The sequence below is a fragment of the Trachemys scripta genome, chromosome 7 (assembly GCF_013100865.1).
Source record: "Trachemys scripta elegans isolate TJP31775 chromosome 7, CAS_Tse_1.0, whole genome shotgun sequence".
Classification (NCBI taxonomy): domain Eukaryota; kingdom Metazoa; phylum Chordata; order Testudines; family Emydidae; genus Trachemys; species Trachemys scripta.
In genome coordinates, this window is record NC_048304.1 from 37410325 (window position 1) to 37425465 (window position 15141).

General features: G+C 40.3%; 1 protein-coding gene across 1 annotated transcript in view; it reads right to left on the minus strand.

Annotated features, from left to right (window-relative positions):
- Positions 1-1845: 1845 nt before the first annotated feature.
- Positions 1846-15141, minus strand: part of MKRN2 (makorin ring finger protein 2) — a 25997-nt gene continuing 12701 nt past the window's right edge. Inside the window, exons 5-8 of the mRNA XM_034776984.1 lie at positions 13354-13568; positions 10028-10138; positions 2975-3119; positions 1846-2008 (exon numbers count right to left, since the gene is read on the minus strand). Of these exons, the coding sequence (XP_034632875.1) occupies positions 1865-2008; positions 2975-3119; positions 10028-10138; positions 13354-13568 (615 nt within the window). The 3' untranslated portion in view covers positions 1846-1864. The remainder of the gene's footprint in view (positions 2009-2974; positions 3120-10027; positions 10139-13353; positions 13569-15141) is intronic.

Genomic DNA, 15141 nt, shown 5'->3' on the forward strand with positions numbered 1-15141 from the left:
ATCAGCAATAGGTGCATACGTGTACACGTGCCCAGAAGCACTGACCGATTCTCTAAATGGCTTCTCCCTTTTCACTTGGAGCAGAGGCCAGAAAGGAAGAAGCATGCAAGTGCCTTCTGGATAGAACATGTATAACTTTAAAGTGAAAGCTACATATGAAAGTAGCCAGCTGCCAACCTTAGAATGAGAGTAGAACCTTGGAGTTACGAACACCTTGGGAGTGGAGGTTGTTCCTAATGCTAAAAAAAAGCCATTATAGGGGTTCTTTCAAAAGTTTACCAGCAAACATTGACAACTTTGAAATTTTACTATGCAGAAGAAAAATGCTGCTCTTAACCATCTTAATTTAAATGAAACAAGCACAGAAAGTTTCCTTACCATGTCAAATCTTTTGTTTAAACTTTGTCATTTTTGGTAGTAGTTTACATGTAACAATACTGTACTGTAGTTCTCTCCCCCCCCCCCCCTTTTTTTTTTTTTTTTTTTTTTTTTTGGTCGCTGCTGCTGCTGCCTGATTGTGTACTAACAGATCCAAATGAGGTGTGTTGTTGACTTCGGTTCGTAAGTCTGAGCAAGACCCTAGTCTGAGAACCCTGGGGAGGGCAAAGGGTTCCACCGCAACCATGCAGAGGTTATTCGGACCATTATAGTGACTGATCTCTTTAGCTTCTAGTTTCTTGGAGACATTGTAAGATGTGTAACTTTCATCTCGGGGATGCATGTAAATTGCTGCATTTAATTTTAAGAGAAATTTAGTTTGCTTCTGTAATTGAAATCCACTACATACAGTTAAACTGCCACTGATCATGGCAATTCTAGTGGATTATAGAGCAGTCTAGTCACATTTTACTGACTCTAGAATGAATTAATCAGAATGTTGATCATTCTTGCATATATCTTCAGTTTGAATATATGTAGCAGTATTGCAGTTTTCAAACACTCTCTCCACTATATTGCATTGAATCAATGTCCAGACAAAGATTACCCCAGTTTCTCTTTACCCTCTTTATACTTCCCATTATACTATTTTGCCTAATTTATTGCTATGGTTCTTTTTTTAATTAGTACAGTTTGCACAATATCCACTTTAGACATCAGATGCAGGATTTCTACTACAAAGCAGGTCTAGCCACACCTGCAACCCTGTACTGCAATTCTGTCAGCTCAACTTGTTTGTGTGGATCAGTCCATGGATGTACTTGCTGCAGTAAATGCTGTTTAAAGGGCATTCCCTAAGTTGTGTATAGAAATAATGCCCAAGAAAGGAACACAGCTGGTTGAAGTGCTGTCCCTTGGATTAGCTGTCTGTCCAACCACCTTGAGTTAATTTTTTAGAACTAGGGTGTTTGCACCAATGTCTTGGGCAAATTAGTCTGGAAAATTCAACAAGGTACAAGTCTTCCTTCCTACTGTGATGCACTTTAGGATGGGATTATACATTCACTTGCACTAGTATAGCTAGAACAGAGAAAACCTAGTTACATTTCACCATGCAGCCTTTTACTTTCAGAGAGACAGTGGTGAGAGTATAGTTTACTGGACCCACTTCTGTTAAGGGGGCAGGGGGGAGAGGTAATATCTTCTAATTGTTTGCAGTGTTAGGCATTGAAAAAGGTTTGGCAACTTACCCTTGCTGTTTATGCACAAAATCACCCCCAAAGCTCCCTTTCCCCATACATGTGTTAATTTCTTTTATTTAATAGCCTTCTGTATTATTGTTTGTATACAGATTATACAAAAGTTCTACAAGGACTTCCCCAGTAAGCTATATTTTTCCTGTAAAAACCACAACCTTCTGTAAGTAAGCAGTACCAACAGCTGGACTGGTACAGAAGAAAACAGAACTTTTGTTCCTTAGTTCCCTTTATTGAGGAGCGGCAGACTCTTGATCTGCCCCTGAGAGGTGCATGAAAAGCTCTCCAAGCTCAGTCACTTCATCTTCAGCATTGGGTATAGTCCTACTTTCTCTGTCTTCAATAAAATCCCAGAGCCGAACAGAATTGAAGAACTGTGAAAACAGAATAATAATTGCCTTTGATGTCTGCACTTATACCAGTGTACAGCCTTTCCCAAAGCATTCAGGCCAAAAATATCTACTTTAGTGTATAAATTTTTCATCTCACCTATATTGTTTTACTTCCCCTTTTTTTCTGAAGTTAATCAAAACTTGACAGGGGAAGACATGCTCAAGCTCTGCCTAAATTTTAAAAAAGGGGTGGGGAATTGTTTTACTATTAACTGGTGCTCATGGTGTTTTTGCTCACATACAGCGCAGGCGTCACCAACAGCTTAGGAAGGGGAGGTGTAACACCAGCAATATTTTCCCCCACACAATTTCTACCACTGTCAAGTTATTAGCTGAAATTTTAGAGATCATCTAGAAGGGCTAGATGCAGGCACAGCTGAAGTTAGTGGGCCTGTCTAACAACCATAAAGCACAAGCTTAGAAAGTAAGCCTAGACTGTCCCCTCAGAACATTTTCTACAATTCTTGGGAGATACAGCCATGCAATGATAATAGCGCTGAGTCATGGTCCATTGAGCTGGTCTTAACTTCGCCTTACAAATAGCTCTTATGTGCTGGAGGAGTTAAAACAGATGAATTTAAGAATATTTTTGCAGCATAAATGAGGGAGCTGATCCTACAATACTTCCCCATGTGTAACTCTCATTAAAGACAATGGGATGTGTAGGCAATAGCTACACAATCAGGAATTTGCTAAAAGATGAGGTTTTGAGTATTATGGGAGAGAGAGTGTTCCCTCACAGAGCTCTTGAAAAAATGTTAAATGTAAAAAACTGATTCTGGTTTTCGAGCAAATTCACGATCAGTGTCAAGTTGAGCACCCAAAATTCAAGTCAGCTAATTTTGAAAATCTTGGCCTAAACGGTGTTTTTAGCCTAGAGAGAAATTATGCCCTTCTATGAAAGGGCAGCTTATATTCAAGTAAATGAATGGCTAAATGTCTGCTTACCCGCACAGTCCCCTCTGAGCTGAGCTGTTTTCGTGGTTTTTCGGGTTCAGCTCGTGTCCCATCAGGGTAAGCATGAAGGTAAAGGCATTTTCCTCCAAATGGGCAGGTTCCTTTTCCTTGTTCAAAGTATTTGCAGGCCTTTTTCCTGAAAGAGAGTAACTAGTTCCTTTGGATGATGGTAAAAATGAAAGCTGTTTCTTGGGGACAGGAGAATGAACTGAGCAGCTTTTCCAGGGTTATCTGCCTTTTTTTTTTTTTTTTATCACCTCCTAAATTATCCCCTCCTCAGAAAGGCCCTGTATCAGCTGACTCTTCTCCCAGTCAAGCAGGATCAGCTCAATAGTTCCAGAACCAGACAATACAGTTAATGCACTGTCTGAAAGGATTTTTTAAAAGATACTCTGTACTGATATCAGTCCCTGCTGACCTACATTTAAACACTCTAATCTTTATCATAAAGCAACAAAAAACTCTTGTTCTAGTAGGTGAAGCCAAGTCATGACACTGCAATGATCACAGCAACAGCTGAAGTTGAAAGCTATGGGGAAGTCAAATTTACTCCTTCAAAACTACAATGATAGAAACCTTAGTAGTTCTCACATTCAGTGAGTACCTTTGAGGGAGAAAGGAATCCAAAGCACTATTTAACCTTCAGTATTAAAATGATTTGCCTGCTGAAAACAATAGTTGAGTGTTCTAATTTATACATATGGGAGGGGGGACAGAAGAGGTTGAGTTGGTGAGATAGTTTATGAACTGAATCAAACAGATAAAACATGCACTTTAACACTGCAGCCAGAATAATCCTTCATCTGTGTTTGTCACTTAACAAGATACCTGCTTTGCTGTATAAAAGATTACGTTTCCCAATAACAGATTAAGACAAAGTGGCTCTCATCATCTTATTATCTAATAACATCCTTTATAATTTGGCTAAACTACATCTGAAGAACATCCTGTCCTTTTATGTACTTCAAGTCTAATGATTTTAACTGAAGTTATGTCATCTATAAATCAGTAACAAACATTTCCTTACAGACCTATATTAAGTAAAAATGTATGAAAGCAAGTGCAAAGTTTACTTTAATTGCTGCATAGAGGAGAAATACATGTTTGGCCATTTGTGTTTTTTCAAACACCAATGGCTATATACAATCAGAGGTCAAACAGATTAGTGCCAAATTGTCTTTCCCCCTTGTACTTGTACAACCCAAGAATGTTTTGGGGAAATGTCACCCTTCACTTTTCCACACAAATAAGCAATAATACACCCTACAGTAAAACTACCCAGAGCAAGCCCAAAAGTACTGAGCTGGTTGTTACTAGTCAGCAGCTGCACGTTCCAGCTCCTGTACTATTAATAGCCCAGACCCTGATGGAGTGTACATGTAACACCGGCAGGCCCTGGTTGTCAGCAGCAGGATTGAACCAGGGACCTCTGGAGCTTAGTGCATGAGCCAAAAGCCAACTGGCTCTTAGTTAAGGCTGTGGAGCAGACTCATTTTTTCTCTCTCTTTAAGAGGTCTTGGTGCCACTAGATGGGACAGAACACCACATCCAGGCAGGGTGTGGGTTACATACCTAGAGAGAAAATACACACAATGTAAACAACAAACTTGGCATTCTCTGGAGCAAACAAAGTTCTACAGTGAAGGTCACAGAACCTTACAACTGATACCTTGTTAGAGAGTGATTTTTGACAAACCATCGATTCACTGTTAGTTCATAGACAAATCTATTAGCCTTCATGAGCTAGTATTAGAGTGTGACTGTATTTGTCTCACCTTTACTTGCATTCACACATGTAGGTGGCCTTATAAAGGAGAGGGGCTTTTCTCCACAAAGACTATTTCAGATTTCCAGTTAAACAGATTAAAATATTGAAGAAAAAAAAAAGAGAAAAGCCAAGGGAATAGCTCTCCCCAATCTTAATTTGCTGCTTCCTCTCAGATTTGAATGAAGATCACCATTCCACATTTTTTGATACCAACACCACAAGCATTGCAGGCTGTGTTCTTCAGAGCGTGAAAGTACTTAACCTGCAGTTAAGGGAACATTCCCTCAAACCTTCAGGGCACAGATGGAAAAAATATTCTAAATTAGTAGGAATGCAAATTTAGAAACATCTCACTGCACAGTTCTTTTCTTAATTTAGTTTTGGTCTCTGACTATAAACATCAGTGGAAATGACAGACAATGCAAGTTACTGAACAGACATCTAACTACCGTTTTCAATACCATGCTTCAGGGCTTGCTTTTCTATAAGGATGGTGAGCAAAGAAAGTACATCACCTGCCTACTACACAAACTTAACATATTAATGTATCAATTAAGGTTACTCTATCTACTGTATAATAAATCTAAAACCCAAGGAGACAAAAGTTATGATAACCAACAATACATGCCCTCTATCCACCACCCAGAGACAGAAACTTCACCACTAGCAAAACCACAACATTAATTCTGCCCCACCACTGATGTCAATCTTCCAGCATCCCCGTTACCACTTTCAACTCACTCACTACCACAAATAGACCCATCCTTCTTATTGTCCCTTCTGGACAGTTCTGTGAAACTGCCTAAAAGGTTGGGGGTGGTATAATGAGTACATATTGTTAGCCTTAACTATTCATTTCTCTGCCTTTTAGGTTTTGTTAAGGTTACTTTATACATGTAACATACAGTGCACTATTCATGTACTAATTTCCACGCTTGTGTGTGTTTTTCAAAGATGGATCTTCATAAAAGGAGTTTGTGCTTTGTTTAAAGAGCAGGGATTGTATTAAAGAGTTCAGCACACTGAGGAGCTCTACACCTGAATCAGTTGAACTGGTTGAAAAGCCACGATCATTAAGTATCCTCCCTCTACCGCACATTTTTTAAAGCAAAAAATAGCTTAAATTAAGAAATATCAAAAATAAATAAAACTTGTCAGTAGAAAAATTTCCATCAGCTCTATTGCTCAACTGATTTAGATGGAGCCAGCTGAACAATTTAATGAGCAGGCTCTTTTGACATATAATCTGCAATGGTTTTAAATTGGTGACAATTGAGTACTTTGTTAAAGATCCTGCTCTTCACAAACAAGCATTCTGTTGGAGAAATCAGAAAAGGAAAACCGTAAGAAAATAATTTAGCAGTTTTACAAAACAAATATTCTGTTATGGTGTAACTCAATTCTTTATGACCTAACTGTAATATAATGGATGAGGACCAGCTGAACAAGCAAACTCAATGATACTACATTTAAACAAGCGGTTGTCAAGATTACAAATCAAAAACAAGCCGAGGTAAACAAACATACCTAGTGTTTTCTACTGTGAAGCCAAATACAACTGGCCTTTACTTCCTGCTTTTCATTTTCCAGGACTTGCTGCTTTCTTTTGTTCTACATCTGTTTGGTTTTTTTTTTTTTTGTTAGTTTTTTTTAACTAGACAACTTTTAATGAAGAATGAATCTTTTGGAGATTATCTATTGCCAGCTGAGTTTCTTTGCTAAGAAATGGATATATTCAGTATAAATAACTTATATTTTACATTACTAAAATGTATCAGTAAAGTTTATCTGTGTAAACTGATATCTTTAACTTTTTTTTTTTTTTTGCTTAAACGTTATGTTTGATTATCTCTATCTGTAAGAGTTAATTCTTTGAAAAAGAGGACATGGTCAAATTCCAAACCTCGTTGCTAATCTAGAGAAAAATGATATTGAAGTGATTTACAGCGTGAACTTCCAATTGTCTAAGAAGTACCCATCTAACAGTGTGTTAAAATGCCTTAATCTCATTATATATATTTATTTTACCAGGCACTATACTTCATCAACCTTGGATTAAGTCTTCCAATATCTGTCCTTATTTTCTTTTTTGGGGTACCGTCTTGATGCAATTTCTACCAAACACTGAAGTATTCACCAATTGAAAGCCCGGAAATTCTAAGAATTACCTAGAATTGGGATAAAATTTGCAAAGTTGCTTAAGTCCTATTTATTTTTAATGAGACAAACTCCTAAGCTGCTTTTGAAAATTTTACAATGGGTCTTCTAATAGAAAGCTAGTTAGTTAAAACCTTAAGGCCCAATTCTGCAAACACTTACAAGGCATAGTGCTTACTAACTGAAAAATTCATTGTTTAAGCTGAAATTTCCCCACTAGTCTTAGCCTAAAGGTGATTTTTTGTACAGAAAGTGTGGTTAAAAACTATTATAGCACTTAAATCACCATGCCATACTTTGGATTATGATCAAGTGTGGAAATGCCACTAATATTTATGCAGTTATTAATGTTGAAATGAAAAACTCATCTCTGTCATATGGGCAATGTACTGTGTTCTTAGGAAGAAGAAGATGGAGAAAAAAATTAAAAATAGGCTACTTTTTACATGGTGAGCTTTGCAAAAGACCATGACAGACTAACATCTAAATCAAATATAATCTACCAATCTTCCATTTACACTTGTATTGCATCATCATTAAATTGTATGCTCAACTTTCTACAGAGACCCCTGCTGGAAGTAATGAATAGAAACAGCTATGAAGATTACTTAAGTAATAAATACATGCCATGTCACTGTCTTGCCTGTCACTCAATATTTGTACCTTTAAAATGAAATAGCTTTTAAAAGTTTACACTTACACAACTAAGTCCAAAATTTAGATTCTGCAAAACCAAAAGTCAGATCTGTTTAACACTTGCAACCCAAAGATTACAGATTATACTAGTGAAAGTGAGGAAATGATATCCCGTAGTTTCATGTTTGTCCAGGCTCAATAAAAGACAAATGGCAAATGAATGACAAAAGAGCTAAAATAGAAAAAAAAAAATATTAAAGCATTTCAAAGAAGTAATAGTCCAGTATTTGTTTATGGAGAGACACTTTTCTCATTCCATGCTTAATATTGAAGCTACTGTCATTAAATTGCACATGTTATTTTATATCATGATAGAGTTTTATGAAGGCAAATCAAAAATGTGTTTTGAAGCTGTGTAGTTTTTTTAAATGAGGTGTTGGTACTTCTTGAAGTTTCCCTTTTAAAAAAAGCTCCTGGTATCTAAAAATCAAATCAGAAACTAAATTTGTTTTCACCACTTGGCTATGGCAAGCACTAGTTAGCCTTTGATTCTTTCGGGCTCCATGACAGCTGGATTTTTTGAATTAGATGAATTTCAAGACATTCTTGTGGTCTCTTTACTGGCACAAGAACCTCATGGATTCAGGCAGAACTTCTGATCCTGAAGAATTATGGACCAGTGACCATGGCATTCCCAGGTCGGTATCACAACTGCTGCATCAGACATATCTTAGAAAGTTGGTCCTATTATGATCCAGATTTATGGCATTATAGAGGTCCTGATGAAAACCCATGCATTTACCAAATGCAGAGTAGATAGGGTATCACAGGAATCTGGCAAAACCTACTGAAATTCCCAGACAAAATTAAGTTAGGGTTGATCTTAAAGTTAAGCCTCCAGAACTGCAGGGAAAAATAAATAAATAGCATATTTTAAACAAATTGAGAGGGCAGGAAATTCTAAATTAAACGCTTTAAGAAGTGTTTAAATTAAATGAATAAAAAGACACTGTTAGTGTCACCCTAATAGCTTAACTCTGCCTACATCTACAGTGAAACACCATCCAAAAATCAGGAGACCACCCTATGAGCGAAGACACATCTGCTATAAAAACAAGACTCACGAGATCAACCCAACATTACCACTTCTAACCTGGACATCTACCCTTTTGTTATAGCAAAGCTAGAAGAAGGGATCTCCTGGGCTACTACTAACAGAAATAGTTAATATTTTCCTGAAAGAATGCAAGCAACCCTTAAACAAGTGCCATCACTACTCCTTCTCTAAGCTCCTTTTCTTGTGAAAGGGGATGCTCCCCCATGCTAGGCAAATTGAACAAGGAGCATCCAGGTACTAAATGATGGGTGCTTTGGAAATGTATGTCACACACTTGTTGAACGTGCCAAGTAAACACCCAGGTTTTTTATGGAACCATTCCAGAACAAGCACTGCAAATAGTGTCTCCGGGAGATGAATGCACTTCAGGTAGTGGATCATCACTCAGGTTTTAGCATTCCAAATGGGTCGAAAATTTACTAGCCCAATGCAAAGATGCATTTACCCACCCTTTATAGAATGGCGATCAATGATAATGATAGTAGTAATGATACTTTACCCTCCCATCAAAAAGAGAAACTCATTTATCCCAGGCAAGTGAGCAAGCAGAGTTTTGCTAGGTTGATATAGCACCATCCTTTACTGCATATCTCCAATGTTCTGACCACCAGTCAAGTCTAATTGTTCAATAAAACTCACCATGCATGTCATTTTTACATTTGCAGATGGCATTACAACAACAAATCCCTCAACTAGCCTGTGAAGTTTTACTGATAGGAAAATGGAGAAAAAGAAACAAGGATCATAAAAGTCAGTTCAGTGACAACTTTGTTTTTTTCCCCTCACCGATACAAGAGTATGATAATCCAGGTAGTTATAGCTGAGTACTAATGTCTGCTGACTTTTATCTAACTGTAGTTTTGGGAAGTGAACCAAAATATCCTCAGCCAATTTTGGAAAGTAGAATTACTAACATTCCGCCTGGAGCTTGGGGAATTTCTAATGTAATGATGAGGGATATTTTCAGAGACCATTAGCCTAGCTGAAATGAAAATTAAATTCATGTTATTCAGGGGAAGACCAGAGTTAGATACAAGTTCCTTCAACCACCACTAGGCTGACCAGATGTCCCGATTTTATAGGGACAGTCCCGATTTTTGTGTCTTTTTCTTATATAGGCTCCTATTACCCCCCACCCCCTGTCCTGATTTTTCACACTTGCTGTCTGGTCACCCTAACCACCACTGAAGTCAGTGGATATGAAGTGAGAGAGAGAGAGAGAGAATGAATGTGTGTGTGCGGGCGCACATGTACACATTTACATTCCACCAGGTATGTTTTAAAAAGAGGCTACTGAATACCTTGATCTACAACCTTTTCAGTTTATTTAAGAAAAACAAAAAATAATTATGGCTAGTGAACTTACCCCATTCCCTGCTTAAATGCCTCAATCAGCTTATTTTTCTTGTTCTGGTCTTCTACCCAGTATACACTAGGAATTACAAACTCTGATGTCACTCGGCACTGCGGGCAGGATCTTAAATAGGTAATGACAAGAAAATAAATGTACATACACCTTGTTGAGAAGATATTTCTCAACAACTAGCCATAAGCAGCAAGTGGAGAAAGGGGAATTGGATCTTTCATATTGAAGCATCAAAGTGTATCATAGCTGATTACAGTGTATACTAGGGGTCGGCAAACTTTTTTGCCTGAGGGCCACATCTGGGTATGGAAATTGTATGGCGGGCCATGAATGCTCACAAAATTGGGGGTTGGGGTGCAGGAGGGGGGTGAGGACTCCAACTGGGGGTGCAGGCTCTGGGGTGGGGACAGAAATGGAGTTCAGGTTGTAGGAGGGGGCTCCAGGCTGGGGCAGGAGGTTGGGATGTGGGAAGGGGTGAGGCCAGAGATGAGGTGTTGGAGGTGCAGAAGGTTTTGGAGTATGGGAGGGGGTATGGGCTCTGGGCTGGGGATGCAGGTTACAGGGTGGGTCCAGAAATGAGGGGTTTTGCATGCGTTGGGGATGAGGATGAGGGGTTTGCTCCAGGCTGGGACCTAGTGGTTCAGAGGGCAGGAGGGGGATTAGAGTGACTCTGTGGGTTAGGGCACGGGGGTGGCGGGTGGGTGGGTCAGAGGTGCAGGATCTGGGCGGCGCTTACCTCAAGCAGCCAGGCAGTTCTGCATGCTGCCCCATCTGCAGGCACCCGCTCTGCAGCTCCCATTGACCCCAGTTCCCAGCCAATGGGAGCTGCAGAGCTGGTGCTTGGGGCAGGGGCAGTATGTGGAGCTCCCTGGCTGCCCCTACGTGTAGGAGCCGGAGGGGGAACATGTTGCTGCTTCCAGGAGCTGCGCAGAGCCATGGCATGCGTGCAGCAGGATTAAAAGGTCTGATGGGCTGTAGTTTGCCCACCCCTGGTGTATACTCTACTTACAAGTTCTATAATTAAAGTTTCAACTGAAGTAAACCAATTCAACTCAATCAGGTTTGGTCCAAACTACAGTTAAATCAATGTTTGAATAGTTAGCATGCTTTTCCTGATCAGTGTAGACAATTATTTTTTTCCTTGAGACTTAAGCTCACCTTAGACACTATTCAGGTACCTCAATCCTTGCTCTGTAGAAGAACTACAGCAGCCAAATAGGGCAAAAGAGAAGATTTATACTTGACCTGTCTACTAAGATTGCAATAAGCAGGTCAGTTTAACTAGGGTCTTGTGAGATGGACACTTTCATTAGAACCAAATCAAGAACCCAAGTCATTTCACAGGGAACACCTAACAGCCATCAGATAATTTCTAGTGTCTACCAACAAGCTGGCAAAAGGCTTTTATGTCCCATTACCAGCCCAATGAACCATCCAGTCTTTCAACCAGAACTTCTTTTAAGATTCCATTCCCTTTTCCTAATATCTTTTCAGAAGGTTGATGAGGTCACAAGTGGTTTAAGAGTTTCAGATCTACTGTGTATACTTATTCATAAGCCACATTTTTTTAGTAAAAAAAGGAAGCACCAGAGAAGGGTGTCAGCTTATGAATGAGTATAGAGAGGGAGAGGGGGGACACAGCCCTTCCCCCTAACAAAGGGAGTAAGGAGAGGCAGCACAGCCAGCAGATGCAGGAGGGAAGAGGCAGGGCCCAGAGTCTCTGCGCTTCTAGCCACGCTGCTCTCCCCCCCAGCCTCCAAAGCAGCTGCAGCTCTGGGGCTGCCAGGCTGCGGCCGTGCCACCCAGAGCAGCTCCGGCCAGGTCAAAGACATCCTCCCCTGGCCCTCCCCAGATAAGGTGGAAAGGGATGGGATGGGGAGAGTGTGGGAGTCCCGGGGTAGGGGTAGGTCACAGGGGTTACTCCCCTGACTCCCAGCTTCTCCCCCTCAAAAAATTTCCCCACTAGTTGCTGTCCCGGCCTGTCAGGGTAAGCAGCTGGCTCGCCGAGACACTTGGTTTACCTCCTTGCCTGCGGATGCTTGAGGTAAACAAACCATCTCTGCCCACCAGCGGCTTATCCTGATGGCCCGGGAGCCAAAGTTTGCTGTCCCCTGAATTATGGGGTTGGCTTATGAACGGGTTATAAAAATTTTCCATTTTTACTTATCCATCTTTTGGGGGCGTGGAGGGGGGGAGGAGGTTGGCTTATAAATGAACCGGCTTATGATTGAGTATATATGGTACTTTCTGAAAATGTTGAAACATTTGTCAATGTTGGTTCAGGGGGACTACTGCGAAAACCATTTGGCAGCAACAGCCTCATTTCTTGTCACAGACCAAGCTTCTCACAGTGAATGCCCATTGGGAGCATTACTACAAGCAGCTTCCAATATGCTATATTTCACTGTAGCAAACTCATTGTGAAGGATATGGGGAATATACTATAAGAATGGAAAATATTTTTCAAAAAGTTTTCCCTGAAACATCTGTAGCTTTTTAAGGAGTTCTGGAGGAAAAGGCAAATTTCCTCTTTTCTGATATCAGTTGGATTCTTAACATTTCCTGTATTTCTGTTCTAAAGAGAATCAAGCTTTAAATGCATTTATATAGGAGCTAAAACAGCAGATACAACAAAGGCATTGGCCAGATAAAAAAATAAATGCATGATCAATGGAGTATCTAAATGAGCATTCAAAGTGAGCATGACAATAGCTAGAATTTATGTGCAATCCAGTAATTGAATGTGTACAAACAAGGCGACAGCAGTTTTCAGTTCCTAACTAAGGTCATATCTACATTTAGTGGAGATCAAGGCTGCTGTGATTGATGCTGCGGGGGTTGATGTAGCGGTTCTGGTGAAGACCTGCTAAATGGACAGCAGAGCGCTGTCCAGTTGACTCCAGTATTCCACCAGTATGAGAAGTCGATGGGAGATCATCTCCCGTTGACACAGCAAGGTGTAGACACCACAGTAAGTCGACCTAAGCTACATCCACTCCAGTTATGTTGTTATTCACGAAGCTGGAGTAGCGTAATTTAGGTCCACTTACTACGGTTGTGTATACAAGGCCTAAGATACTGTACCTCCTTAGCACATGGAGTCAGGATTTTCATGACAACAATCTCAGTATTGGGGACACTAACATTTTAGGCCCATAGAATTTCTCTTTATGAACATACTTAGTTTGATATGAAAGAGATACTTTTTGACTAGACAGTGCTATAGAATAGAACACCTGAATGACAAGCTATAATAGACACTGTGATCTGGGTGGATACAAGTCCCTGGGTGAATACAAGTCTGGCACAAAGTTAACATAACTTACTTTATGATTAGATTCTCGAACTGTTTGGCACACCTCCACTGCCGGATGCAGGACAAACAGTAGATGTGATTGCAATTGGAAAGGATTCCGAACCTTCTCTCCGAGGCCGATGGTTTCTCATACACCACTTCCATGCAGATACTGCATACTTTGTCCTGACTTGCCTGAAAGGCAAAGGCCTTCTCCATCTCATGTTCAAATGCTGCCATGCACATCTAGGTCATAAAACAGAAAGGACAGAAGCAAAGAGTTACTTTGAGTCTCTGCCATATTTGCACAATGCTTCTATCTTGTAAAACACAAACAAATCTATGAAAGGCATGTATAAAGAAAAAAAACATAGTACTAGTATATCTAACTCTGTTAAGAATGTAGTTCATGCCTTTTGTTTTATAAAACATCCCCAAAAAGATGTTAAAAGAGCACTAAGGTTGCAAATTCCAGCCCAAAAAAGTTAGAAAACGCCAGAATTTAGATTGCTGTGCAACCTTAATACATACCCCTTGAGTATGCATTAGGAGACAGCCTTTAATTACATGATCACAATCTGTTTTTTTTCCCCACAGGACACAGGCCTTACTCAGTGCACAGAATTATGGTTCTTACTAAATGAGCAGCTTTCAATATTATTTTATGCTTGTTTACTGTGTGGCCCCAGGCCTTATTTACTGTACACTATTTAAACCCTGTTCTGAATACAGAATTATTAAATTTCTTCACGGGGTTTTCTATAGTGTCCATCACTAGGATATCTGAGTGCTTCACGAACATTGATTTAGTCTCACAATATTCCTGTGAAGCAAGATGCTATTACTTTTCCCAGGCATTTTGTAACTTTTGAGTGCTTGTCTTTACAACCGTAACATTCTGTTTATTTTGATTTAAAAAAAAAAAATCACCTAGGAAATTGCATCAAAAAAGTTTAGAAATTCCAACATATGGCATCATATTGACCCCCCCCAATAGATCAGCAGCCAGGTTGGAACCATTGCACAGACCTCAGCCACTTGAGTAACAGAATAAATGATAAAAACAACAGAGTCCTGTGGCACCTTTAAGACTAACAGATGTATTGGAGCATAAGCTTTCGTGGGTGAATACCCACTTCGTCAGACGCTTGCGTATTCACCCACGAAAGCTTATGCTCCAATACATCTGTTAGTCTTAAAGGTGCCACAGGACTCTCTGTTGCTTTTTACAGATCCAGACTAACACGGCTACTCCTCTGAGAATGAATGATAATAGCAGTAGGGCTGTCATCCTTTACGTGAGCCAGCACTAAAGGGACATGAGGGATGCTTTGCCAGTGGGTTTCACAGGTATTTGTTGACAACAGAGGAATATTGAGACTCAGGAATCTCAGGTTCCATTCCAGATTCTGAAGGGAACTGTATTCTGGTGGTTACAAACCCTTCTGCCCCTCCATCCCCCCTGAAACCTGAACTCTCCTGTCCACCCACGGGCTTCTTTTTTCAGGCTCCCCACTCTGGCTCCTCATTCCATTCCCCGTCCCCTTACCCAGCCAATTCTGGTCTCCCACCAGCTGCCAGTACTAATCTACTCCCTCCATCTGCCTGGCCCAGATACAGCTCTTGTCAACTCTGCATTCTAATCACGCTGTTCCCGCACTATGCTGCCTCGATGCCAGTAGCGGGAACACTGAGGAGATAAGTGTTTGTCTCTGGCTCTCATTTCCAGTGCCCCATGCCACAGAAGCACACAGTAATTGCTGGTCAAAAGAATTGCTCTCCTCGCCCCTCCTTTCCCCTCCGCCCCCCCCAGACTGGA